Source organism: Dipteris shenzhenensis, chromosome 11 (genome assembly GCF_047967505.1).
Source record: "Dipteris shenzhenensis isolate YYH24624 ecotype China chromosome 11, Dip_SZ_1.0, whole genome shotgun sequence".
In the NCBI taxonomy this organism is placed as follows: domain Eukaryota; kingdom Viridiplantae; phylum Streptophyta; class Polypodiopsida; order Gleicheniales; family Dipteridaceae; genus Dipteris; species Dipteris shenzhenensis.
Genome location: NC_141606.1, coordinates 45,872,526 through 45,897,852, shown reverse-complemented (window position 1 = coordinate 45,897,852; position 25,327 = coordinate 45,872,526). Strand labels below are relative to the sequence as shown.

Genomic DNA, 25,327 nt, shown 5'->3' with positions numbered 1-25,327 from the left:
TAAAATTTTCTCAAAGAGGCACACCCATCCAAGAGGGGGGGTATGTTGGGATAAGTATGGTCGAGGGCTTGCTCTATGGTGCATGTGTGCATCTAGGGGAGTCACATGTGCGTGTGTGTGTGTTGTAGAAGCACACCTAGCGCTATGAGGTGTCTAGTGTGTGACCTAAGTGATGATACATTGATGATGGCATTAGCTAGAATTAAGGATACTGAAATCCCCATTTACTGATTACTGTCAATGAAACGTTCTGCAGGCCATGCTACCATACCAACGTTATGAGTCGAATCAGGTGACTTGTCATTCAATGACTGTAGGGGATTCTTCAATAGAACAAATTAGTGTGAGATTAGATTGGAACTTCCCCCACTTCAAAAATTGGGGAGTCATCTGAAGCAGTAGTTTATTGTCAGTGGTTAGATTTCAATTAAAATTGTCCCCCGTCTCTATGTTGTTACAGACTTCCAGTGAACATTTTGGAATGTTGTCATATTGTGCAAAACTGAATGAGATTAAGTGAATTTGAATTGTTGTGTCGTAGGGAAACTTTTATTCACCGTTCGTGGGTTCTTTCAAGCTTATTTGGGATAACACATATTCCACATTTAACCGCAAGGTATAAAGGGTTTATGATAGCACATCTGTGTGCAGGCTATTGCATACATTGGAATGTTTGCACATGTTTTCATGAATTGATCTTCTGATTTTTTGAAACTTCACCATTGTTACTCATTTGGCAGTCTTTACGCTATAAAGTGGATACTATCCCTCCTGTTGTTGAAGCACCTGTAAGCACAAAGGCCCCCACATGGGAGGTTCCTTGATTTAGGCCAGTCCCACTAATGTAGGGGCTGATTGCCACTGATATAGGGGAGGTGCTTGCACCATCCTCTCACTCTATATAAAGAAGGACATTCCTTCATTCTAATACAATGGATTTTGCCTCACTTGAGCTCTCTCTCTTTGTGACATGATGCATCTATTCTATCCCACATTCTTCTAACCCTAATGCCCACGAGAATGATGACCAAGTTGCTCGAAATCTAAGCAAAAATCTGCAGCAAATTTGAGGCAGATAGTCACAGCAACTCCATGAAAACAGCTCCAAAGTCGATGTAGATAAGTAGCTCATGGAGAGGCTAAGGGTGAAGGACTGCTTTCCAAGCAGAAAGAGGGAGAGTAGCTCCTCTTTCTGGGCCTCCCTCACCTCAATCCCTTGGAAGAGCAAGGAGCAAGAGAGAAAGGACTAGGAGAAGGAAGGATGGAGGAAGAAAGAAAGGGAGGATGGAGGATGGCTCTAATACCACATGAAGGAACATGGTGGAGAGGGAGAGAGAGAGAGGGTAGGCTAGGGAGAGAGAAGATAATACTCAAATGGAAGCATAATGAAAGTGAAAGGAAATGGAAATGAGCAATAGACCAAAATGGAAAGACTCACATTGATAAAGCTTGATATAGACTCCTTGATGTGTGTTGATGTGACATACATATAATCATATATAGGATAGACACACACTAGAATATCAAAGTGTATATGGGATATCTCCCAATATGACATGTGACACTCACACACGACTCTTTTAGATAACTCCTAGAAGAACTTACTAAAACACACTCAACTTGACTTAATTTTCTAACAAACAGGTCACAAATGGAAAGTCCAGGTGCACGATTGAGGCCAAAGGACTAGCTCACAAGTTTTGGATAGAAGCAACAACGTGCCCTTTATGTTTTGGATGGGTGTCCGACCCAATTAAGGTTATGACACGGTATCAAGCTTGGTATGAAACAAGACCCAATATAAGTTACTTTCGCACATTTTAATGGGTAACATATGCACATGTATCTCAAGAGTTGTGGGAAAAGCTGGATGACAGAGCTGAGAAATGCATATTTGCAGGTCACAACATTAAAAGAAAGGGTTATAGACTCTACAATCTTGTTGTTGGATATGGGCTTGTTGTGGTTTGTGGTTAATTGGCAAGAACCCATATATGGGCTCGTTGTGGCTTCGTGGGACGTGTGGCATTGAGCCTCCTAATCCCATAAGCAATGTGGGAAGTCTCTCATCCCTCCCGGGATCTTTTGGGAGGAGAGAGAGGCATAGCGTGGCTGTGGAACGGGAACTATAGCACCATTGAACGCGAGGGATTGGGCATGGTCTATGCCATGACAAAGTATCGGAACTATCTCTTGGGCAGTAAGTTTGTCATCATTATTGATGATCAAGCTCTCAAATACTTACTGAACAAACCAACGCTTGGGGGGAGACTGAGCAGGTGGATTCTTTGACTTTGACATCCTAGTGAGAGCAGGCCGATTGCATCAACCAGCACACCACTTGTCAAGGATCTCTTCAGGTGAAGCAGCCATAGGAGTTGATGATGACCTTCCAGATGCGGGCCTCTTCCGTGTCGGTGTCACAGTATCAAAAGATGACTGTTTGCTGTGGACTGCTTTCCCCCATGGTATGCAAATGGTACACTTGTTGTCTACAGGTGAGTTCCCCAAAGGGTTAACTCCAGCACAAAAGCGGAGGCAGATTGTTCAGATTGCTCCTTTCAAACTGATCATGGGTCAGCTGTACAAGCTGGGGAAGGACCACATTTCAAGGAGGTGTGTGCTCCCTCATGAAACACCTCCTTCATGTGAAGATCCTTGAATCTGAGGAGCATATTGTGCATCGTGAAAGTACTCAAACATAATCTTTGCATGCATCCTTTTTGCCACCACACTAGGAAATTGCTCCCAAGTATATGCAAGAGCCTCCAATGGACTTTGTAGCTCTGGAAACTTTGATGGTTGAGGAGGAGGCATCACAAAGGTCTTTGAGTCTCTCCTTGACACAACAAAATGAAGACCGCCAACTTCAGGATCTGAACTCTTTGTGAAAATATCCATAAAAGTCTCTTTTGGCTCTATCATTATGCCTACTACAAGGCTTGAATTCATATCTTTTTTAAAGAATGTAGCATCCCATGGATCATCAACATCACTGAACTCCCTTTTTGACATAAGTAGAAAGAGTCTCTTTTCCTTTTGATGAAGAAACCAAGCTCTTCTGCCCATGTGATATCGAGTCCACCTTTCCTTCAAGAAGCTCACTCAGGAATGGGGGGAGGTCATATGGCACCAGAGGCCACTGCTAGAAAGATAATGCGCTCTGGGTTGTGGTGGCCAAAGCTATTCCAAGACTGCTATGCTTATGTGCGCCGCTGCAACTCATGTCAAAGAGGGGGGCCAAAGCCTACCCGACGGGAGTATCTTCCCCTTCAGCCATCCAGCCCTGTACCACCCTTCTAATAGATGGGCATTGGCTTTTGTTGGACCCATCTCTCCTGCAACTCGAAGAGGGAACAAGTATGCTCTGATTGCTATTGATTATGCACTAAATGGGTGGAGGCGAAGGTTGCGAAGACCTGCACTGCTCAAGTTGTGGCCTCATAATCATTTCTAGGTTTGGATGTCCTATGGAATTGATGAGTGACAGAGGTACCCACTTTCTCAATGATGTCATTATTGACCTCATCACCCAACTGCAAATTGTTCACAAGACCTCTAGTTCATACTACCCTCCAGCCAATGGTTTCGCCAAGAGCTCCAATAGGACCATGTCTCATATTGTGGCTCAGTTATGCCTTCATTCCTTGGTAGATTGGGATATTCTACTACTAGCCGCTCTTTTTGCTTATAGAACAACATACAAGGTAGCACTGGATATACACCATTCCAGCTAGTTTACGGCCTAGCGGTGGTTAGGCCCTATGAGTTCCACATGAAGACCATTAGGGTCATGGTAGAGATGGATGATAACTTGGAGGCATGCACGCTTGAGAGATTATGGGATCTTGAAGCCCTGGATGAACATCGTCGTGAAGCAGGAAGTCTGGCAAAGAAGGCATGGCATGACAAAAATATCAAGAAGAGGGAATTCCAAGTTGGCAACTTGGTATAGTTATATTCTAGTAAGTTCCTGAAGCATAAACCCAAATTTGTCAGTGGCTAGACAGGGCCCTTCTTTATCACAAGGATTATTCCTAGTGGAGGGGTTTATTTGGCCACCTTCGAGGGCAAGAAGTTACCAGCACCCGTAAATGGCTCACAGGTAAAGAAGTATCATCCTCATTGACTCTCTCTTTGGATAAGGATTTCCATTCCTATTATTAGAATTTTTTTTCTTTCAAAAAAACAAAAAACAATGTATTCCTTTTCCTAACCCTGTCAAGGTTCTACTCTCTGCCAAGTTGTGCTCTTTTGGTGGGAGATCAATAAAAACTGAGTTTTTTTTCTCCTTCTCTGGCAAGATGGAAACAGCCCTTGCCTTCTCTGGCACACACTTCTCCTTAATCCCTCTTCACCCCTCTGTCACCCAGGTTCACCCTCTGTTCACCCATGTTCACCTCATGTTCACCTCCAATTCACCCATGTTCACCTCTCTGTCACCTATGTTCACCTCTAGGTCACCCCTGTTAACTCCTATGTCACCTCCCCATGTTCACCTCTAGGTCACTCCTGTTCACTCCTAGGTCACCCCTGTTCACTCCTAGGTCACCTCCCCATGTTCACCTCCCTGTCACCCATGTTTACCTCTAGGTCACCCCTGTTCACTCTTAGGTCACCCCTGTTCACTCCTATGTCACCTCCCCATGTTCACCTCTCTGTCACCCATGTTCACCTCTAGTTCACCCCTGTTCACTCCTAGGTCACCCCTGTTCACTCCTATGTCACCTCCCCACGTTCACCTCCCTGTCACCTATGTTCACCTCTAGGTCACCCCTGTTCACTCCTATGTCACCTGCCCATGTTCACATCTAGGTCACCCCTGTTCACTCCTAGGTCACCCCTGTTCACTCCTATGTCACGTCCCCATGTTCACTTTTCTATCACCCATGTTCACCTCTAGGTCACCCCTAGATCACTCCTGTTCACTCCTATGTCACCTCCCCATGTTCACCTCTCTGTCACCCATGTTCACCTCTAGGTCACCCCTATTCACTCCTAGGTCACCCCTGTTCACTCCTAGGTCACCTCTCCATGTTCACCTCTCTGTCACCTATGTTCACCTCTAAGTCACCCCTATTCACTCCTATGTCACCTCCCCATGTTCACCTCTAGGTCACCCCTGTTCACTCCTAGGTCACCCGTGTTCACTCCTATGTCACCTCCCCATGTTCACCTCTCTATCACCCATGTTCACCTCTAGGTCACCCCTCTTCACTCCTAGGTCACCCCTGTTCAATCCTATGTCACATCCCCATGTTCACCTCTCTGTCACCCATGTTCTCACCCCTGTTCACTAGTACGTCACCCCTGTTCATTCCTATGTCACCTCCCCATGTTCACCTCTCTGTTACCCATATTCACCTCTAGGTCACCCCTGTTCACTCGTAGGTCACCTCCCCATGTTCACCTCTCTGTCACCCATGTTCACCTCTCTGCCACCCATGTTCACCTCTAGGTCACCTTTGTTTACTCCTAGGTCACCCATGTTCACTCCTATGTCACCTCCCCATGTTCACCTCTCTGTCACCCATGTTCACTTCTAGGTTACCTCTGTTCACTCCTAGGTCACCCTTGTTCACTCCTATGTCACCTCCCCATGTTCACCTCTCTGTTACCCATGCTCACCTCTAGGTCACCCGTGTTCACTCCTAGTCACCCCTGTTCACTCCTATGTCACCTACCCATGTTCACCTCTGTCACCCATGTTCACCTCTAGGTCACCCCTATTCACTCCTAGGTCACGCTTGTTCACTCCTAGATCACCTCCCCATGTTCACCTCTCTATCACCTATGTTCACCACCCCTGTTCACTCCTATGTCACCTCCCCATGTTCACCTCTAGGTCACCCCTGTTCACTCCTAGGTCACCCCTGTGCACTCCTATGTCACCTCCCCATGTTCACCTCTCTGTCACCCTTGTTCACCTCTAGGTCACCCCTGTTCACTCCTATGTCACATCCCCATGTTCACCTCTCTGTCACCCATGTTCACCTCTAGGTCACCCATGTTCACTTCTAGGTCACTAATGTTCACTCCTATGTCACCTCCCCATGTTCACCTCTCTGTCACCCACGTTCACCTCTAGGTCACCCATGTTCTCTCCTAGGTCGCCCCTGCTCACTCCTATGTGACCTCCCCATGTTCACCTCTCTGTCACCCATGTTCACCTCTAGGTCACCCATGTTCACCCCTGTTCATTCCTATGTCACCTCCCCATGTTCACCTCTCTGTCACCCATGTTCACCTCTAGGTAACCCCTGTTCACTCCTAGGTCACCCATGCTCACTCCTATGTCACCTCACCATGTTCACCTCTCTGTCACCAATGTTCACCTCTAGGTCACCCCTGTTCACCTGTAGGTCACCCTTGTTCACTTCTAGGTCACCTCCCCATGTTCACCTCTCTGTCACCCATGTTCAGCTCTCTGTCACCCATGTTCACCTCTAGGTCACCCCTATTCACTCCTAGTTCACCCCTGTTCACTCCTATGTCACCTCCCCATGTTCACCCTCTGTCACCCATGTTCATCCGTATGTCACCCCTTGTTCATCCCATGTTCACCCTAGGTTACTTCTTGTTCACCCCTCAGTCACCCATGTGCACAGCAATGTCACACTTGTCCTTGTTCATCCTTGGTTCACCCTCCCTCCTTCACCCTCATTCACCCCTATGTCACACTTGTCCACTGGCCTATATAGGACGTATATAATTCAAATTCAAAATTTACCACCTTTTTCATTCAAATATTGTCTCTTGCCCACAACGCTTTTTCTCACACCTCCCACCAGTGCTATACCTCTTGCCCACACCGCTTCTTCTCTTTTTTTTTTTCCATGAAAGAGACTTCTATTAAGTAAGAGGAAAAACCCACAAGAGCAAGCTCAAAGCGGAATACATCATGAAATCATGAGGATAAATAAAACCCCCTCAGAGTGAGGTGGAAAACAACCAAGGCTGAGGCTAAAAGTGCCACCTCAACCCTATAGTAGTCTCAGAGAAGAAAGGAGAATCCTTCCATTCCCTGAAGAAAGAAGCCCTCCTAGCTGAGGCTGCACGGGAGTCTCCCTGCATACTCGTCCATACGGCCATCAAAGTATGTACGGTTTCTGTCCAGATTTCTGTCCAGATACTAGCCAATGTGTGCGAGGGATGAACCTGAGTACCCTCCAAAGCCTCTGTGCATATGGCTCTCCAGATATGCCAGGATGCTATGCTCGCTAGAATCTCCCAAGAAGTATCCACAGAGGCATGTACAACTGTAAAAGGAAGGTGTGGTACCACATCCAACGAACAGGACTCAATCTGATGACGTCGAACTAAAATGGCCCGAGAGGAGTCAAATCTCTAATAGAATACCTGAGGCCTTGTAAGAGAAAGCCAAGCCACTGAGCCCCATGTCATAAAGAATGGGGAGTGGGCAAAGTGACTGAAAATCCTGGCTACCCCCATCCAAATCATCCTCGCCTATCTTTAATCCCATAAGCAATGCTGAATAGTCTCTGAAGCAGAGAGGCAACGAGGGCAAGTAGGGTCGGCTCCGAACCTGGATCTCCAAAGGTTCACTGCAATCCCACCATGGATAGAGAGCCAAAAGAAGAGAGTGATCTTTCTATTCTTGTGGGATTTCCAGAGTCTCCTCCAAAAGCACCTCTGCAGATCCGCAGTGATATCAAATGTCTCCCAATGAGCAACTCTGGAAGGTCTCCAACCTCTACTACTGAGCTGAAATCTCTTGGCATTACTGACCGTGTAACAAAAGAAGGGGATGCTCTTCTCTCAATGCCCTGCATCAATCCACTCCCACTCTCCGGGGTCCCACTGCAAATACCTGATGGGAACTCTCCCATAGAGCCAAAGCCTCCAAGACCTGGTGGAGAGTAGCCGGGGGTCTGGGTCTAGGAACCACTCTGAATCTGATCCCTGCATCAAAAGACCTACAACCCTGATAGGCTGAAAAGTAGAATCAAGCAAGATGTCCTCTGTGGACTTGAGCAATGTGCCACCATCCTGCACACTAAAAACTAAAGCATCCTTCTGTGCATCTCGAAAGGCCAAAACCTGAAGCGGAACACTGCCTCTGGTAAAAGTACCTGCCCAAGTGGAGCTAGTGAGTGGCATATCATCTGTGTCTACCCAAAACTCAGGAAGGGCTGCCTCAATCTGCAAGATCCTCCCTGCACTCCCTCTGAGATGTCCTGTTAACCTTGATTTAGTCTCCTCTGGAAGCTTGCGGAAAGCTTTCCAAGACCCCAAAGATGATGCAGGTCCCCTCTCCCACCTAGACCACTACATGTAGAGTGAGGTATCCACTGGTCTACCATGATCATCTAAAATACTGTCATTCCACATGATGGGTTGCCTATCAATCTCTTCACGAGAGAAAGGAGGAATCCTCCGAAGAGTGCTCCTGAAACTGGCCCAAGCTTTCAGAATGGCAACCATGACAGGGGACGAAGGTGATTTGAGGTGTGCTGTGGTAAAGAACGACCTAATACTGCTCATTCAGTCTCCTCCTGAAGAAGGTGTGCACCTCTGTATGCTGCTAATCAGAAAGTCCTTCCACAGTTCCATAAGTGCCCGCAGCACCATCTTGCATAGTAAAGCTCTGCACTGTAAATCTGGATCAATAATATTGAGACCCCCCTTCCTGTGTAGGGAGGATGAGGGTCTCCCAAGCCACCCTGGCTAAGGCATCTGCTATGCCATCAAGCCCACTTCAAAGAAAATTTCTGATCGGTCTCCTGAGCTAAATGATGCAATCCCTAGAACAACACCAGCATGAACAAACAAACCAGGCCATGGCCAAGAGGATCTGGTTGACCACCACAACTCTAGAGGCAAGATCTAGCTTGGCTGAGCTCCAAAAAAGGAGCTTCCTCCTGATGCTCTCCAACACGGGAGCAAACTGCTGCACGCAAGAAATATCCATGTCGACCTGGCAGCCCAAATACCTTACAGGCACACCCCTCTGAACCCAAGTGAATCCTATGTCAAGCCCCTAAACTAGAGTGTCCTCATCACTGATCCAAAAGCCATTGGATTTATGCCAATTTATCTGCGCCCCTGCCGCCAAGCAAAATAAATCCAATGCTGTCCTGAAAGAAGTGAGCGGCTGTGGAGTGGCATCCAAGTAAACTGCTGTGTCATCTACCAACTTACTGTCAAGTAGCTCCTCCTTCCTTCTTATGGGAAGTCTCAGCCCAAAGATGTCAACAGGGCCGACTTCATCATCATTGCCTACTTCATCAGTGATGCATTCAACCCTACATCCCCATCTTGGCCCGGACATCACTATCATCTCAGATGGAGAGCCACTGCAATCAAGACAGTAGCGGGGGGTTCTTTCCCACTCTCAAAGCTCCAGTGCCTCTTCTTCCGACCATGGGGGCTCAGATTACACCCCCTCTACATGAAGACCACATTCAGAAGGGTCGGGTGGGCCAACAGAGATACAGACCCCTTCGATAAACACCCCTCCTCTCTCCCACATTCGGGTTATGTTTAAACCTCTTCTAGATCCAAACCTTAAACTATCCTCGCTGTTGACATCTTCAAAGATCCAGACCCTCTGTCTAAATGAGTCCGACAAGGTCATCTTCCCTCCTGTGGATGTGGAACTGTATAGAAAATTCATCAGATCTTATGACTCCGTCACCGACACTTTTGAGTTCATGGGCTCCAAGCAGCTTCTCACACCCAATTTGGTCTTACAATACATGGGGCTCCCTGCTCTCCCTATTCAGCCTCCTTCCGACAATTCACCACATCTCCTTTCATTTCTTTCACAGTGCAAAACCAAAGTTGAGCTGGTTGCATCATGCTTGGGCTGTCAAATCATTGAGTTCCAGAACAAAATTCGCTCGCAGAAACAAATTTCGTCACTTCTTGCAAGGGCTGTAACTTTTCACAGAAAACTCGGATTGCAATGATGTAAAAACAAAATTTGTAGTACTCAAGGTCCTCTACAACTTTGCTGAAGACATAAAGCTGTAATTCTGCTTCTCGCTTTGAATAGAAGCGTCACATCGTCCGCAGGTCACATAAAGATGTAGCTGAAGGAAGGAGAAGAGAGGTGGCAGATCATGGCGTGGAGAAGAGAGCATAAGGAAGGAGAGAAGAGGGCAGCCATCCAAGGAGGAGGAGTTAGAGTAGCTTCATTGGCCTCCCTCACCTCAACCTCTTGGAAGGGAAAGGGAAAGAGAGAGCAGGACTAGGAACATGGCTCTGATATCATATGAAGAGATCTAGTAGCTAGCTAGAAATGGAATGGAAATGTGGAAAGCATAATGAAAAGAAAAATGGAAAGGAAAATGAAAGAACAAGTGCTAGGCAATGATAACCAAAATACTCACATGTAGATAGCTTGATGTTGACTGATATCAAAAGACTCAAGACAAGTACAACACTATATAGTGTGACACTAGACTCTATGTGACACTAGACTCTAGAAAGCCATAGTGTATATGGGATAACTCCCAATATGACACGTGGCATGTCTAGGACTCACTAGACTATAAAACCACACCTAGACCACCTAGAACACTCATTTTAGACTCACTTTGGCTTCATATTCCAACAGTATAGGTGGTGCGCCAACCCTCGCAACCAACTAGTGTGGCTCATCCCACTTACCCTTGCTGTCATTCTGCAGAGGAGTCAGTGCGACATTGCCTTTGGGACTGCAATCAAGCGAGAATTGTTTGGAAAGGAGTTGCTTGGATACTCAGCATTTTTCATACTTCCCCTTTCTTCATGACTTGGGGCTCGGTCGCATGGTTATCCCTTACTAGGCCCCAGGTGTTTTATGAGAGTGAGCCTTCTTGGGTACTCTCGATCTGCTGGCAGGTGATAGAGCTTTGCTCTCTTCAAGATGTACCACATATTCCTTTCCGAGCTTCACATGTTTCAGTGGACACCTCTTGGGAGATTTTGGCTAGCATTTCCTCTTAGCATATTTGGAGAGCCAGATGCACAGAGGCCTTGGATGACACCCAGATACACCCATCACAGGTGTTCACGGGTATTTGGAGTGACACGGTTCACACTTTGATAGCCATATGGGCTAGCATGTAGGGCCCTTCACGGGCAGCCTCTTCTAGGAGGACTGTATTTCTTCGAGTTTGGAGGGGTTCTCCCTTTTTCTCGGAGGTTGCTACCGGATTGAGATGGAACTATCAGCCCCAATCCTTTCTTTTTGGCTCTTGAGCTTTTCATGCATTGCATGGTGTATCCCGTATTTCCGAATGCAGCTTGCTCTAACGGTTTTCTTTAATACTTAATAGAAGTCTCTTTTTTGCAAAAAAAAAAAAAGTATATTGTCTCCCATGGATCAGATCCAATCCTCCACTTGTAATGCAATACATAGGGGCTGGGTGTCGATGCCGAGGCTGCAACATCGGAGTAAGAGAGCTTTCTAATCGGTGTAGTGAAAAGTATTTATCTTTGTGAAATCCATGGTGGCCTGTGAAGATTTTAACAAGCCTTTTGCTGAAGCTAACCACCAAAGCTGAGCCATGGGCGTAGCTCAGCTTGGGGTGGACTCGAACCCCGCTCCGTTGCGCTGTACAGACGAGGCAAGGCACAGACTGCTCTACTGCTGTTTTACTATGTATAGTATGTACGGAGGCACGGTCGACGGGATCTACGGATGACTGGTGGTACGGAGGTACAAACTATACGGAGGTCCGGGCTGTATGGATTGTATAGAGGTACAAACGACGGGCAACATGATATAACGGGCGATGGGATGTACGACGAGCGGCGGGATGGATTGACGAGATGGACAGCGAGCGATGAGATGTGTGACATGATGTGTGTGTGTGTGTGTGAGAGAGAGAGAGAGAGAGAGAGAGAGAGAGAGAGAGATTAACGTCTGCAGAAAGCCTCACGGGGCTTATGGGACAAAGTACCAAGTACAAAGCAAAACCCTTATATCATATGGATAAACTAGAGAGGGTTGAGGAGTGCACATGGCAACTCAGCTCGAGCTTATTTTAGCACACATCTAAGTTGTAGTCCTATATCAAAATGGCCTTCATTACATCAGTTTAAGATTGAGGGTCTTTAGATTTAGACTTGAAATCTCAAATTAATGCTATTCCGTCTCGGTACTGCCCATTTTCCAGCTTTTGGTGTTTCCTTGAGAGAGAACAGAAAGAAAAAAGTATTAACGTCTTTAGGAGCCCTTGCGGAACTATGAGACAGTGCACACATCAAAAGGGTAAACACCGAACATCAGTTATAGACTGAGAGTTTCTTGGAAGTGCATATATCACTCCCAAAGTTATTATAGAGTAGATACATTGTACTAAGCAAGATAATTGGCCTGTATTACATCAGTTTAAGACTGAGAGTCCTTGGGTTTGGATTTAAAGTCTTTGATAAGTGCTTTTCCATCTCTGTAGGCAGCCCATTTTCCTTCTTTGTGAGCGTCCTTCACTTTGTTTAGTTCCGTGTACTTCATCTTCATCTTGAGCTGAGTTGGTATGAGCTCCTGTGATATCCATACCTTGGTACCTCTCAGCTTGTTTGCATAAGAATCTTGGCTCTTGCCTTCCTGTCATTGAGCACCACTTTAGCTTGTATCCCAATAGGAGCCACAATGGTTATGTCCTTTAAATCCCACTCAATCTGAGGGGTTGCTGCTATGATATTCTGCCAGACTCCATTCATACCAATCTTTAGGTAGTCCTCCAATGCATAGACATCGAGCATTAGTAGCCCTTTTTTCTTGCTCTTGTACCTCTCCATATACTTCAATTTTGTTGATTTTATTGTCCATTGTTGAGGAGATTTCCTCTTTGATCGACTTGACCCAATTGGTAACCATGTCTTGGACTTTGTTTACCAACTGTGGTGCAGGTGATGCTTCCCTTTGTATCTGTAGTACTTCCTGTATGATTTCTTGCTTGCCATTGTTCTCCATCTCCTTTACTTTCTTCCCAAGAGCTGCAACCATAAGTCTGAGCTCCCTTACCTCCCACTATAGAAAGTATATCTGTTCTTGCAGGGCTGAGCCAATCTCCTTCGCTTGTAATGCAATGTGTATGGGCTAGGTGTTGCTGCAATGTCGGAGTAGGAGGGTTTGCTGACAGGGGTTGTGACAAAGGTCTTCACCTTTGGGAGCTCCATCGTGGCGTGTGTATAGCTGGGGGCACTTTTGCTATCTCTAATACCCTAGACTGAGCCCAGGGCTTGGCTCAGCCTAGGGGTTGAGGATAGGTTGTTCTTGCACCTCTCGAGCTGACGAATTGCGAAAAAGACTGGCTCCCTCCCCGCGCGACCTAAGCAAAGAAACAGGCTGCTGCTGTGCTGATGCCGCCGCCGCCACGACTTGACCTTGGGCGCCACCTTTTATTGATGCGTTGCTGTGCTTCTGGGTACTACAACAAGGTGGGAGGAGTAGGAGGATGGGAAGAGATAGGGAGCTAGGTGTTAGGCATGGGTGGAGGAGGAGCGAGAGGAGCAGGCCGAGTGGGGAGAGAGAGAGAGAGAGATTATCCATGTGTCTTTCCCGACATTCACTAAGAAATCATTAGGGTCTGTAGTAAGCGAGAGTTTGTGTCCGCATTGCATCAAATTATCGAGGCATTCGTGTCAAGTATTTTTTTGTTGTTTTGTTAGGCTGCAATAATATATGCTTATTTGTGTACAATGAAAGGAAAATCTTTAGTGTGGTCACCTTGAAAAGGATTGAATACACTGGTTTTGTACATGTTCTTTTCCTCTTTTTATAAAGATCATCACATTGTATTAGAGGCGATGTAGCAGCTGGTGGATATCTCCATGAATGTTTGTACATTGAGGAATAAAATTACGTGTATAGAATGGCACTGATGAAATTGTTTCAAGAAGTGTGCAATACAGGGGGGTGTGAACTTATGATAAATCTTGTTGTAGATTGTACGTGCACAAAGGCCACCATATTGCATTGTTCCTTGTTGTTGTATAGTCAGACAAATATTTTCAGTGTTTCAGAATTTTGATCTCTACCTCCAATAAATGACAGAGACTTGTGATTGCTGATGGATCTTATTCTCAGGCATCTGCAGATCTACCTGAAGCTTGAACATAACAGCGAGTCCCAATCTGAAGTTTTGCTCGACATGTATTTGAGTGCATTCCTGTATCCAAAAATCTACGTGTTTGGTAGATTTAGATAATCTTTTCTTACTCTTCAAGGGTTTATCACAAGTTCTAGTGTAACACATAAACATGTGATTAAGTACTTGGGAGGCATTTTTTGGGGTCTATTTGCTAAGAGGTCACTACATAAAATGTAGTGTGAGTTTGTACAAAGTGCCTCAAAGCTAGTATTGTGAGAATTCAGAAGATGCTCGTCCACTCTTTTTGATTGCAAATTTAAGAACAGTTGAACCTTGACGGAGGATAAGTTTCACTCAGGACCATCACTTCTCACCAGAGAACACTTCTGCACTCATTTCAATTGTCAAGGACGTTCATACTCAGGCAGTTGGTAAACTACGAGCTAACCCATAGACCATTTATGATAAACGGTGGAGAAGAAAGAATTGTTTCAGTAGATGCATATTGGCATTGCAACTGATTTGTAAAGAGAATTGCTGTTTGATGCAATGAAATCTGGTTGAGATAATAATGATGTTCATTTAACCACTTCCAATCCTCCCCCCTCCTCTTTTGTTTGTCCATCTGTTTGTCTCTCACACACACACACTTTTTTTTGGGGGTGAAATCTAGTTGTCGTTATATTACAAAAAGAAGTCTCAAAGAAAGGAACAAACTGCTACAAATATTTAAACAACTAATTCTATTACAAGAAAGCAGGATAATCTAAGTCCCGCTCATGTAGACAGTCATACAATGATTGTCATAATGATGCACGAAAAAACTGATATTTAGCAAGAGAAGGATCACCAAAGACCCTATCATTGCGGTCCTTCCATAAGGTCCATAGTGCCCAGTAACGAACCCATAAAAAATTTAAGATCATATCCCTGCCAGTTGTACTCAAAGTCTCCGGGACTCCCACCAAGAGTCACACCTGGGTCACATCATGGTCACCTCAGCAACATGCCAAGTTGTTAGACCTTGGTCATACCTAGTCGCATCGTCTTCACATATGTTCACATCTTGGTCACTCTTCTTGGTCACTCTGGAATAGACTTGGACATGACTTGACATGGACATGACTTGGACATGACTTGACTTGGACATGACTTGACATGACTTGGACATGACTTGACCTGGACATGACTTGGGTATGACTTGGACATGACATGACTTGACATGACTTGGACATGACTTGACCTGGACATGACTTGACATGACCTGGACATGACTTGACCTGGACATGACTTGACTTGGACGTGACTTGACCTGGACATTCTGGCAGGGGCGGGAGGCGTGAGTGGAGGAGTGAGAGGCTAGAGTCGAGGCTAGAGTCAAGAGCTCGCCTCGTGTGTATCTTCTCCGGGTGTATCAGTCATCTTGCTTTCTAATGAATTATGCTACTCCCCATCTCTACTCGCTACTCTAAAATCTCTTTCCGTTGTGTTCTCCTCCCCTCCTCTCCCTTCACCTGGTACAACGGACCTGTGTCATGTGGTTGAAGTTCTTTGCCGTTCATGTCGAGGGTTGGCTTTTATGATGTTGTTCCGCTTTGGTCTTCTTCTTGCTCACATCACTTCAGCACTTGTACCGCTTGCACATAGTTGACACCATCTATCGCTTGCACATAGTTGACACCATCGACTATCAGTGACACTTATGGCATGTCTTACTCGCTTCTCACACCAGTGGCCCTAGGCCTCCGGTAATACTTCCGGAAGTGTTAGGACCCCCTCCCCTCCCTCAGACAGTTTATGGCGATCATGGTGGGACATTGCTGGTGTTGAGTAGCACCAGTGAAGTGGTGATCTAGGGTCCTAGAGAGAGGTCTTATGCTGAGTAGTTTTGAAACATTTGAAGGAGCTAGTGAGAGAACTAGGAGGTACTTGAGGAGAGTGGAGAAAAGACTTCCGGCAGACCAAACTAGGTACAAGAAGCATTACGTGCAACGTAAGTTTGCAAAGTCCTCAACTCGAGCACAAAGTGAGCCCATTGGAGCAGTAGCCAGAGCAAGTAACTTCATCGACACTCTCATTGACTTGGATCAATAGGAACCCTGGTGGTCAGATCCGGACTCCGGAGAAGAAGAAGTGCAAAGCGGAGAACAGGTGAAAGAAGAGGGTACTAAGGACGAGGGCTCCTCAGGGACTCGTCAAGGTCAAGGCAGCCCCTCTCCTCCTCCTGCAACGATGTCTTCATCAACCACCTCTTCTACCGGAGTGGTGACTCCATCTGCTCCCGCCTCGACCTCTTGTGGACAAGGTGCTACCTCATCTGTTATGCATAGCTCCGGGCTCCTAGCTAATCCTTCTTCTACATCTATCCCATTGGGGGGTACTTTTGCTCCGGCCATGCCTTTACCTGCCATGATGGTTTCATCTCCCTTTCCATCCACACCGGTGTTGCCTTTTCCACCACCTCCTTCCTTCCCTTCTACCTACTCATCCATGACTTCAACTCCGTCCCTCTCTTTCCCAAATGCTCTCCCATCCTCTTTCACCCCCACATCTTCCATGTTCTCACCCTTTCCCTTTGCAACACCGAGACCCCCCACTTACGCGCTACCATCTAATTACACTTCCTCTATGACTACATCAGTAGTGACTTCCCCATTGTGGTCCTCCATAGGAGGAGTTGTCGGGGTGGTCTCCTCCTTGGGAGCACCAACACTCATTACAGCCCCATCGGGACTCCCTCCAACTCTTGCATCTTCTCCAACCTCTCGGGTGGGGATGGCCGTTCTCAGTCCTCCAAACAGAGCTAGACTTCTTGAGCTACTCAACAAGGTCCACGTGAAGATTCAAAAGTTCAAAGGCCACCTCCACGAGGATGCGGAAGCTCATGTGAGGAAGTTCCTCACAGCATGTAGAGCTAAAGGTGTGGAGAATGAGCATGCGTTCCTTCACATCTTTCCCTCGTCATTGGAGGATGCCGCGGATGTATGGTACAATCAATTTCCTCCGGACCACTTCCAAATGTGGACAGACCTAAGGGAGGAATTCTTACGCACTTTCAAGTTGGAAAAATTCGAACACATGATTGACCAAGAGTTATCCACTGACACCATGAAGCCTGGAGAAAGCATCTCTAAGATGTATACAAGGATGAGGGTCTTGGCGGCAAAGATGTCGGTGCCACCCAATGACGCCGTCATGAAGGGGTGGTTTTTGAAGGCTTTACCCTCCACCATTGCTATAAGGCTAGTTGACAAACTCCCTGAGCATGCCTCACTACAAGAATTTCTGAGAGAAGCGGTGAAGATGGAACTGTCCTAGTTAAGTTTCGCCTCAACACCCGCCCAGATCACCCAACTTCCGAGAGAAAAGGGCTCAGAGGCATGGCAGCAACTCAAGAAGGAATTAGAAGAAATCAAAGAAGGTCTGAAAGACAGAACAAAAGTGGATGGATCGTCACCCTTTGAAGCTCAGATAAGAAGTGGTCTCTGGTGCACCGACTGCAAGGGTTCTGGCCATGGCTATTGGGAATGTCCATCGAAGCGTAAGGTACCCACCCCGACCTCCTTTTGCACATTTTGTGAAATTCATGGACATGATGCCTCCGAGTGTAGGTATCTTAAGGAGTTGAGGAAGCTTCTACCGGAGTATCCAATTGGAGAACCACTGGTGGCTATAATCAACAAAGCTGCACCGACCACTTCAGGGCCAATACCCCTAGCTTCAGCCCCTGTGAAGACACCTGAACCACCCACCCATCCTATCATTCCACCTCCACTACTTCCTAATCCTCCTTTGCTCCAAGCTCCTACTCCTAGTGAATTTGGGGCTCCATACTTCTATCCTCCGCCCTACTATGCATAGTATCAACCACCTATGTCAGGGGGTGGATATGGACCCCCTTATATCCGCGGTTGACGGGGTGGGTTCCGAGGTGGACGTGGAGACAAAGGTACCAACTTTCGCAAGCCCATCATGTGCTATAGATGTAGCGAGTACGGCCATTACCAAGATTATTGTACACAACCATTCGGGGGACCCTCTTGTACACAGTGAAACACAAATGATCACTACACCAGAGATTGTCCCAATGGCAGAAGGGAATCAACATCGCAAGTCAACATGGTTGACGTAGTAGTGGCGGGGGAGGGTGACAAACCCCATTTGATTGGTGCAGTGTTGGGAGCTGTGACTAGGTCACAAATGAAGGGTGACAGTAGTAAGGATGACTCAACATCAATATCGGAGGCCTCATCACCAACTAATACCAGCTCAGTCACTAGAGGAGCATCCCCACCTCCTTCCTCCAAGGTGGACATTGGGTACAGGAATGCATCACCCTTGTCCTCTCCTGTAATTGGATTAGAAAGGACCCGAAGGGCCCCACAGCCATCAAGACCTATCAATAGCTCTAAAACTACCTCAGCTCCAAGTGAGCAATCTATGCCTTCAAGGTACCAGGAGGTGGTCAGGAGTGTCACCAAAGATCTTCAATCTAGTTCTGAAGATGAAGGCGTCACACCTCAGTTCCCTTCCCACAAGTCCAGAATAGTGAGGTTTGCAATGGAAGTGACAACTTTAGGGCAAAAACGTGAGGAGTCACGGGCAGGCCCATCCACTTTCCACTCAGGAAGCACAATGTGAAGCAAGAGAAGGAAAAAGGGGTGAAGCCTAGTAGTGCCCAAGAAAAGGGGAAATGGGTGATGGGAGAGTCACCGCAGGAAATATTGATTGAGAATCCAAAGGCATCTCCTCTCCCTCGTGTGAGCTTCGACCCTCGGCTAGAAGCTCAGCGGATGAAGGCACAAAAGGCTACTGCTACTGTCCAGCCTTATTCTTTGATGGATGACTTGGTGGATTTTAGGCCCAATATCACCTTACGACAACTCTGTCAATTGTCTCCACATATCAAGCATCAGACTATTGCATTCTTGAATTGCATGCCAGGAGGGTGCCAAAGGGGATCTGTTCATGGTGGGCCCACACCAGAGACGGTAACAGTTCAAGATGGAGTAACACTAGACAATTGCTCAGCCTATGCTGCCCTCACATGTGAACAAAGTCCCAAGCTCATAGTGGAGATCAATGGGGTGGAGCTGAAAGATGTTTTCTTGGATGGTGGGGCAACAGTGAACATCATGCCGAGAGGTACTCTTCAACAACTGGGTTTGAAATTGACAACTGACGTACATTTTCAAGTATGCATGGCGGATCAATGAAAGGTGAAGCCTATGGGGGCTGTCAAAGCTGTTCACATGAAGATTGGGGGAGCTACATTCTTGTCCAATTTTATTGTACTTAATATGATGGAGGGTGAGCAGACTTATCCTCTACTTCTCGGTAGACCATGGTTACGCTCAGCAAAGGCCATTCAAGATTGGTCAAGTGATGAAGTTCGACTGCCTTTGGGATCCACATCCTTAGAAATAGACATGGTTACTGGAAGGGCTCGTCACTGACCTGTGGAACTTGGGGAAGAGGATTTTGAAGAAGAAGAAGGGGTGGAAGAGGAGCGATGGGTACTTGGGGATTGGCCCCTACAGAAAGAAGAGCTGGCCTATGTGGAGGACTCACCCTTCCAAGGTGAAACCTATGTAACAGCAGCAGCACGAGATGATGGGGAGAGCTTGCTGGACCAGATGAGGAAGAAGCTGTCATCTTGGATTGGATGGGGGCCCTGGGATCCTTAGCCATCAACATGGTGGAGTTGTGTCCAGAAGAGAATCCTGAAGCCCATCTTGGTACTTCACAAAATGCACAAGAGGTGAGCCAAGAAGCCTCTCCACCACCTGGTTTGGCTGATCTCATGTATGAACGGATGCCTTTTGGTCTTCTTAATAATCCCCACATGTATCAGCGAATGATAACCACAAGTACCAGACCAAGTGGTGGGGAGGCCAACAGGGTGACTCAAAGACAAGACCATGAAGCAGCAATGGAAGCAATGGAGGCACACGACATGGATGGCTCACACCAAGAAAAAGACCATGGGGTCACAACAGAGGAGGAAGAGGATGCTATGCAAGAAGATGATGAGCTGGCGGAGCATAATGATGGTACTGAAGAGGACACTCATGAATCTGTGGAAGAAGAGGATGACCACATAGATTATGGGCTGGCTGAGCACAATGATGGTATTGGAGAAGACACTCATGGATCTGCAGAAGAAGAGGATGACCACCTACTTACTAATGTCACTCAAACGCAAGCGGTGTTGGAAATGACTCTTGGAAGGGTTATTGAATCCATTGTGCAACCTGACCAACCTAGGAGGGGTCAAGAGGCTGGACAACTTGAAGGAGCCGTCCGCATTCACACTGGAGTCTGGAACTTTAGACCTTCAAGGCAAGCCCACAGCATACAGGGAGAAGAAGATGTCGTGGACCTTGTTCTACTCGACTTATACATGTCAGAAGCTGACCCCTTAACGACACAGGAGGTTCCCGAAACTACATATGAGGTGGTTGGACTACCATACAGAGGAATGCTCAAGCAAGCACAAAAAGGAAAAAAGAGAATGGGCCCAAGTGCTGCCTCTACATCTCAACCATTTCGAGAAGACACCCAACCGTCCTATCCGAGCTCTTGGATGGAAGTAGTGAGGGATTTTTCTCTGGATGATTCTCCTCCGCACCCAGTTGTGGGAGCAGAAGAACTGAACAACTCCACATTAGGAAGCATACCTCAGGTTGACCATGCCAGGGATTGGAGGTATCTTAACATTGGGACAGAGGACCAACCACGAGGCCTGGTCATATAAGGATTTAAAGGGAGTACCCACTGAGTTCATGGAACATCGCATCGATCTATATCTGGAAGCAGACCCGGTGATCAGGGGACCATATCGCATGAATCCTAACTATGGCAAGGCTGTCCATGCTGATATTCAAAAGATGGAGCAAGCAGGGTTGATCTACCCTGTTGACTACTCTGAATGGCTTAGTGGCATTGTAGTGGTGCGCAAAAGAGAGACTGGCAAACTCCGAGTTTGTGTCGACTATAGGAGTTTGAATACCGCCACACATTGGTATAGGTTTCCTCTCCCCTTCACTGACAGGGTGCTAGAAACCGTAGCTGGTCATGCTCTCTACTCCTTCATGGATAGATACAATGGGTATAACCAGGTTCGGGTGCGAGAGCAAGATCAGTTAAAGACCACCTTTGTCACCCAATGGGGAACTTATGCTTACCGGATGATGCCTTTTGGTCTATGCAATGCACCGGCCACGTTTCAACGTCTTGTCACCAAAATCTTCCAAGAGAACATCGGAAAGTTTCTTGAGGTATTCTTGGATGACTTCTTTGTGTTCAATGGTAAGAATGCTTCTCACCTCGAACCTGCTATTCAGATTGATCACATGAGTAAGTTGAGGTGGGTTTTTCGTAAGTGCAGAGAAGCTAGGTTGTACTTGAATCCGGACAAATGTTTCTTCCTCGCCTTGCGAGGGGTTCTCCTTGGCCACATCGTCTCAGCTGAAGGAATGACCACGGACCCAGCAAAGGTGGAAGTGATATTGACCTTGCCTATTCCTCGCACACCCAAAGAAGTCAAGTCTTTTTTGGGACATGTGGGTTATTATAGAAGATTCATCAGGTCCTATGCCGACATAGCAGTGGCGTTGACGAAACTCCTTCGGCAGGAGCAGTCCTTCAACTGGTCGGCACCTCAACAATTGGCATTTGACAACCTCAAGGATCGTCTAGTAAAGGCACCCATCTTGCGGCAACCTCAATGGGATGTCATTTTTCATGTGCATGTTGATGCAAGTGGGCTAGCGATTGGGGCGATATTGGCCCAACCAGATGAAGAGCACAAACTCGACCTACTTGTGTACTTCGCAAGCAGACAACTCAACGGAGCAGAAAGAAACTATAGCACCACTGAACACGAGGGCTTGGGCATGGTCTATGCCATGACAAAGTATCGGCACTATCTCTTGGGCAGTAAGCTTATCATCATTACTGATCATCAAGCTCTCAAATACTTACTGAACAAACCAACGCTTAGGGGGAGAGTGAGCAGGTGGATTCTTCTATTTCAAGAGTTTGACTTTGACATCCTAGTGAGAGCAGGCCGATTGCATCAACCAGCAGACCACTTGTCAAGGATCTCTTCAGGTGAAGCAGCCATAGGAGTTGATGATGACCTTCCAGATGCGGGCCTCTTCCGTGTCGGTGCCACAGTACCAAAGGATGACTGCCTGTTTGCTGTGGACTGCTCTCCCCCATGGTATGCAAACATTGTACACTTGTTGTCTACAAGTGAGTTCCCCAAAGGGTTAACTCCAGCACAAAAGCGGAGGCAGATTGTTTAGGCTGCTCCTTTCAAACTGATCGCGGGTCAGTTTTACAAGTTGGGGAAGGACCACATTTTAAGGAGGTGCGTGCTCCCTCATGAAACACAAGCCATCCTTCAGGAGGCTCACTCAGGAATGGGGGGAGGTCATATGGCACCAGAGGCCACTGCTAGAAAGATAATGCGCTCTGGGTTGTGGTGGCCAAAGCTATTCCAAGACTGCAATGCTTATGTGCGCCGCTGCGACTCATGTCAAAGAGGGGGGCCGAAGCCTACCCGACGGGAGTACCTTCCCCTTCAGCCATCCAGCCCTGTACCACCCTTCTATAGATGGGGATTGGATTTTGTTGGACCCATCTCTCTTGCAACTCGAAGAGGGAACACGTATGCTCTGATTGCTACTGATTATGGCACTAAATGGGTGGAGGCTAAGGCCGCGAAGACCTGCACTGCTCAAGTTGTGGCCTCATTCTTGTATGATCAAATCATTTCTAGATTTGTATGTCTTGTGGAATTGATGAGTGACAGAGGTACCCACTTTCTCAATGATGTCATTACTGACCTCATCACCCAACTGCAAATTGTTCACAAGACCTCTAGTTCATAGTACCCTCGAGCCAATGGTTTGGCCGAGAGCTCCAATCGGACCATATCTCATATTGTGGCTCGGTTATGCCTTCATTCCTTGGCAGATTGGGATATTCTACTACCAGCTGCTCTTTTTGCTTACAGAACAGCACATACAAGGCTAGCACTGGATATTCACCATTCCAGCTAGTTTACGGCTTGGAGCGGTTATGCCCCATGAGTTCCACATGAAGACCACTAGGGTCATGGCAGAGATGGATGATAACTTGGAGGCATGCACACTTGAGAGATTATGTAATCTTGAAGCCTTGGATGAACATCGTCGTGAAACGATCCTTGCTCGAGAAGTATGGCAAAGAAGGCAGAAAGCATGGCATGATAGAAATCTCAAGAAGAGGGAATTCCAAGTTGGCAGCTTGGTCTTGTTATATTCCAGTAAGTTCCTGAAGCATAAACCCAAATTTGTCAGTGGCTGGACAGGGCCCTTCTTTATCACAAGGATTATTCCCAGTGGAGGGGTTTATTTGGCCACCTTGGAGGGCAAGAAGTTACCAGCACCTATAAATGGCTCACGGGTAAAGAAGTATCATCCACATTGACTCTCTCTCTTTGGATAAGGATTTCCATTCCTATTAGTTGAATTTTTATTTATTCAAAAAAAAAAACAACAATGTATTCCCTTCCCTAACCCTGTCAAGCTTCTACTCTTTGCCCAATTGCGCTCTTTGGTGGGAGATCAATAAAAACTGAGTTTCTCCCTCTCTGGCAAGACGGAAACAGCCCTTGCCTTCTTTGGCACATACTTCTCCTTAATCCCTCTTCACCCCTGTCACTCAGGTTGAAACTCTGTTCACCCATGTTCACCTCCAGGTCACCCTGTTCACTCCTAGGTCACCCCACCCCTGTTCACCTCTAGGCCACCCATGTTCATTCCTATGTCACCTCCCTATGTTCACCTCTCTGGCACCCATGTTCACCTCTAGGTCACCCATGTTCACTCCTAGGTCACCCCTATTCACTCCTATGTCACCTCCCCATGTTCACCTCTAGGTCACCCATGTTCCCCTCCAAGTCACCCCTATTCACTCTTAAGTCACCCCTGTTCACTTCTATGTCACCTCCCCATGTTCACCTCTAGGTCACCCATGTTCACCTCCAAGTCACCCCTGTTCACTCCTAGGTCACACCCCTTCACTCCTAGGTCACCTTCCCATGTTCACCTCTGTGTCACCCTTGTTCACCTCTAGGTCACCCCTGTTCACTCCTATGTCACCCTTGTTCATCTCTAGGTCACCCCTGTTCACTCCTATGTGACCTCCCCGTGTTCACCTCTCTGTCACCCATGTTCACTCCTAGGTCACCCCTGTTCACTCCTAGGTCACCCCTATTCACTCCTATGTCACCTCCCCATGTTCACCTTTAGGTCACCCATGTTCACCTCCAAGTCACCCCTATTCACTCCTATGTCACCTCCCCATGTTCACCTCTAGGTCACCCATGTTCACCTCCAAGTCACCCCTGTTCACTCCTAGGTCACCCCTGTTCACTCCTATGTCACCTTCCCATGTTTACCTCTAGGTCACCCATGTTCACCTCCAAGTCACCGCTGTTCACTCCTAGGTCACCCCTGTTCACTCCTGGGTCACCCCTGTTCACTCCTATGTCACCTCCCCATGTTCATCTCCAGGTGACCCATGTTCACCTCCAAGTCAGCCCTATTCACTCCTAGGTCACCCCTGTTCACTCCTAGGTTACCCCTGTTCACTTCTATGTCTCCTCCCCATGTTCACCTCTCTGTCACCCATGTTCACCCCTAGGTCACCCCTGTTCACTCCTAGGTCACCTCTGTTCACTCCTATGTCACCTCCCCATGTTCACCTCTAGGTCACCCATGTTCACCTCCAAGTCACCCCTGTTCACTCCTAGGTCACCCCTGTTCACTCCTATGTCACCTCCCCATGTTCACCTCTAGGTCACCCATGTTCACCTCCAAGTCACCCCTGTTCACTCCTAGGTCACCCCTGTTCACTCCTATGTCACCTCCCCATGTTCACCTCTAGGTCACCCATGTTCACCTCCAGGTCACCCCTGTTCACTCCTATTTCATCTCCCCATGTTCACCTCTCTGTCACCCATGTTCACCTCTAGGTCACCCATGTTCACCTCCAGGTCACCCCTGTTCACTCCTAGTTCACCCTTGTTCATTCCTATGTCACCTCCCCAAGTTCACTCTCTGTCACCCATGTTCCTCCCTATGTCACCCCTTGTTCCTCCTATGTTCACCCTAGGTCACTCCTTGTCGCTCCTTGTTCACCCCTCAATCACCCATGTGCACACCAATGTCACCCCTTGTTCATCCTTGGTTCAGCCTTGGTTCATCCCTCCTTCACCCTCATTC

General features: G+C 47.1%; 1 protein-coding gene across 1 annotated transcript in view; it reads left to right on the top strand.

Annotated features, from left to right (window-relative positions):
• The window catches only part of LOC147897080 (uncharacterized), a 116,171-nt gene that overhangs the window by 43,219 nt on the left and 47,625 nt on the right, over positions 1–25,327 (top strand). Inside the window, exons 4-5 of the mRNA XM_087382039.1 lie at positions 14,045–14,128; positions 14,397–14,479. Of these exons, the coding sequence (XP_087238165.1) occupies positions 14,045–14,128; positions 14,397–14,479 (167 nt within the window). The remainder of the gene's footprint in view (positions 1–14,044; positions 14,129–14,396; positions 14,480–25,327) is intronic.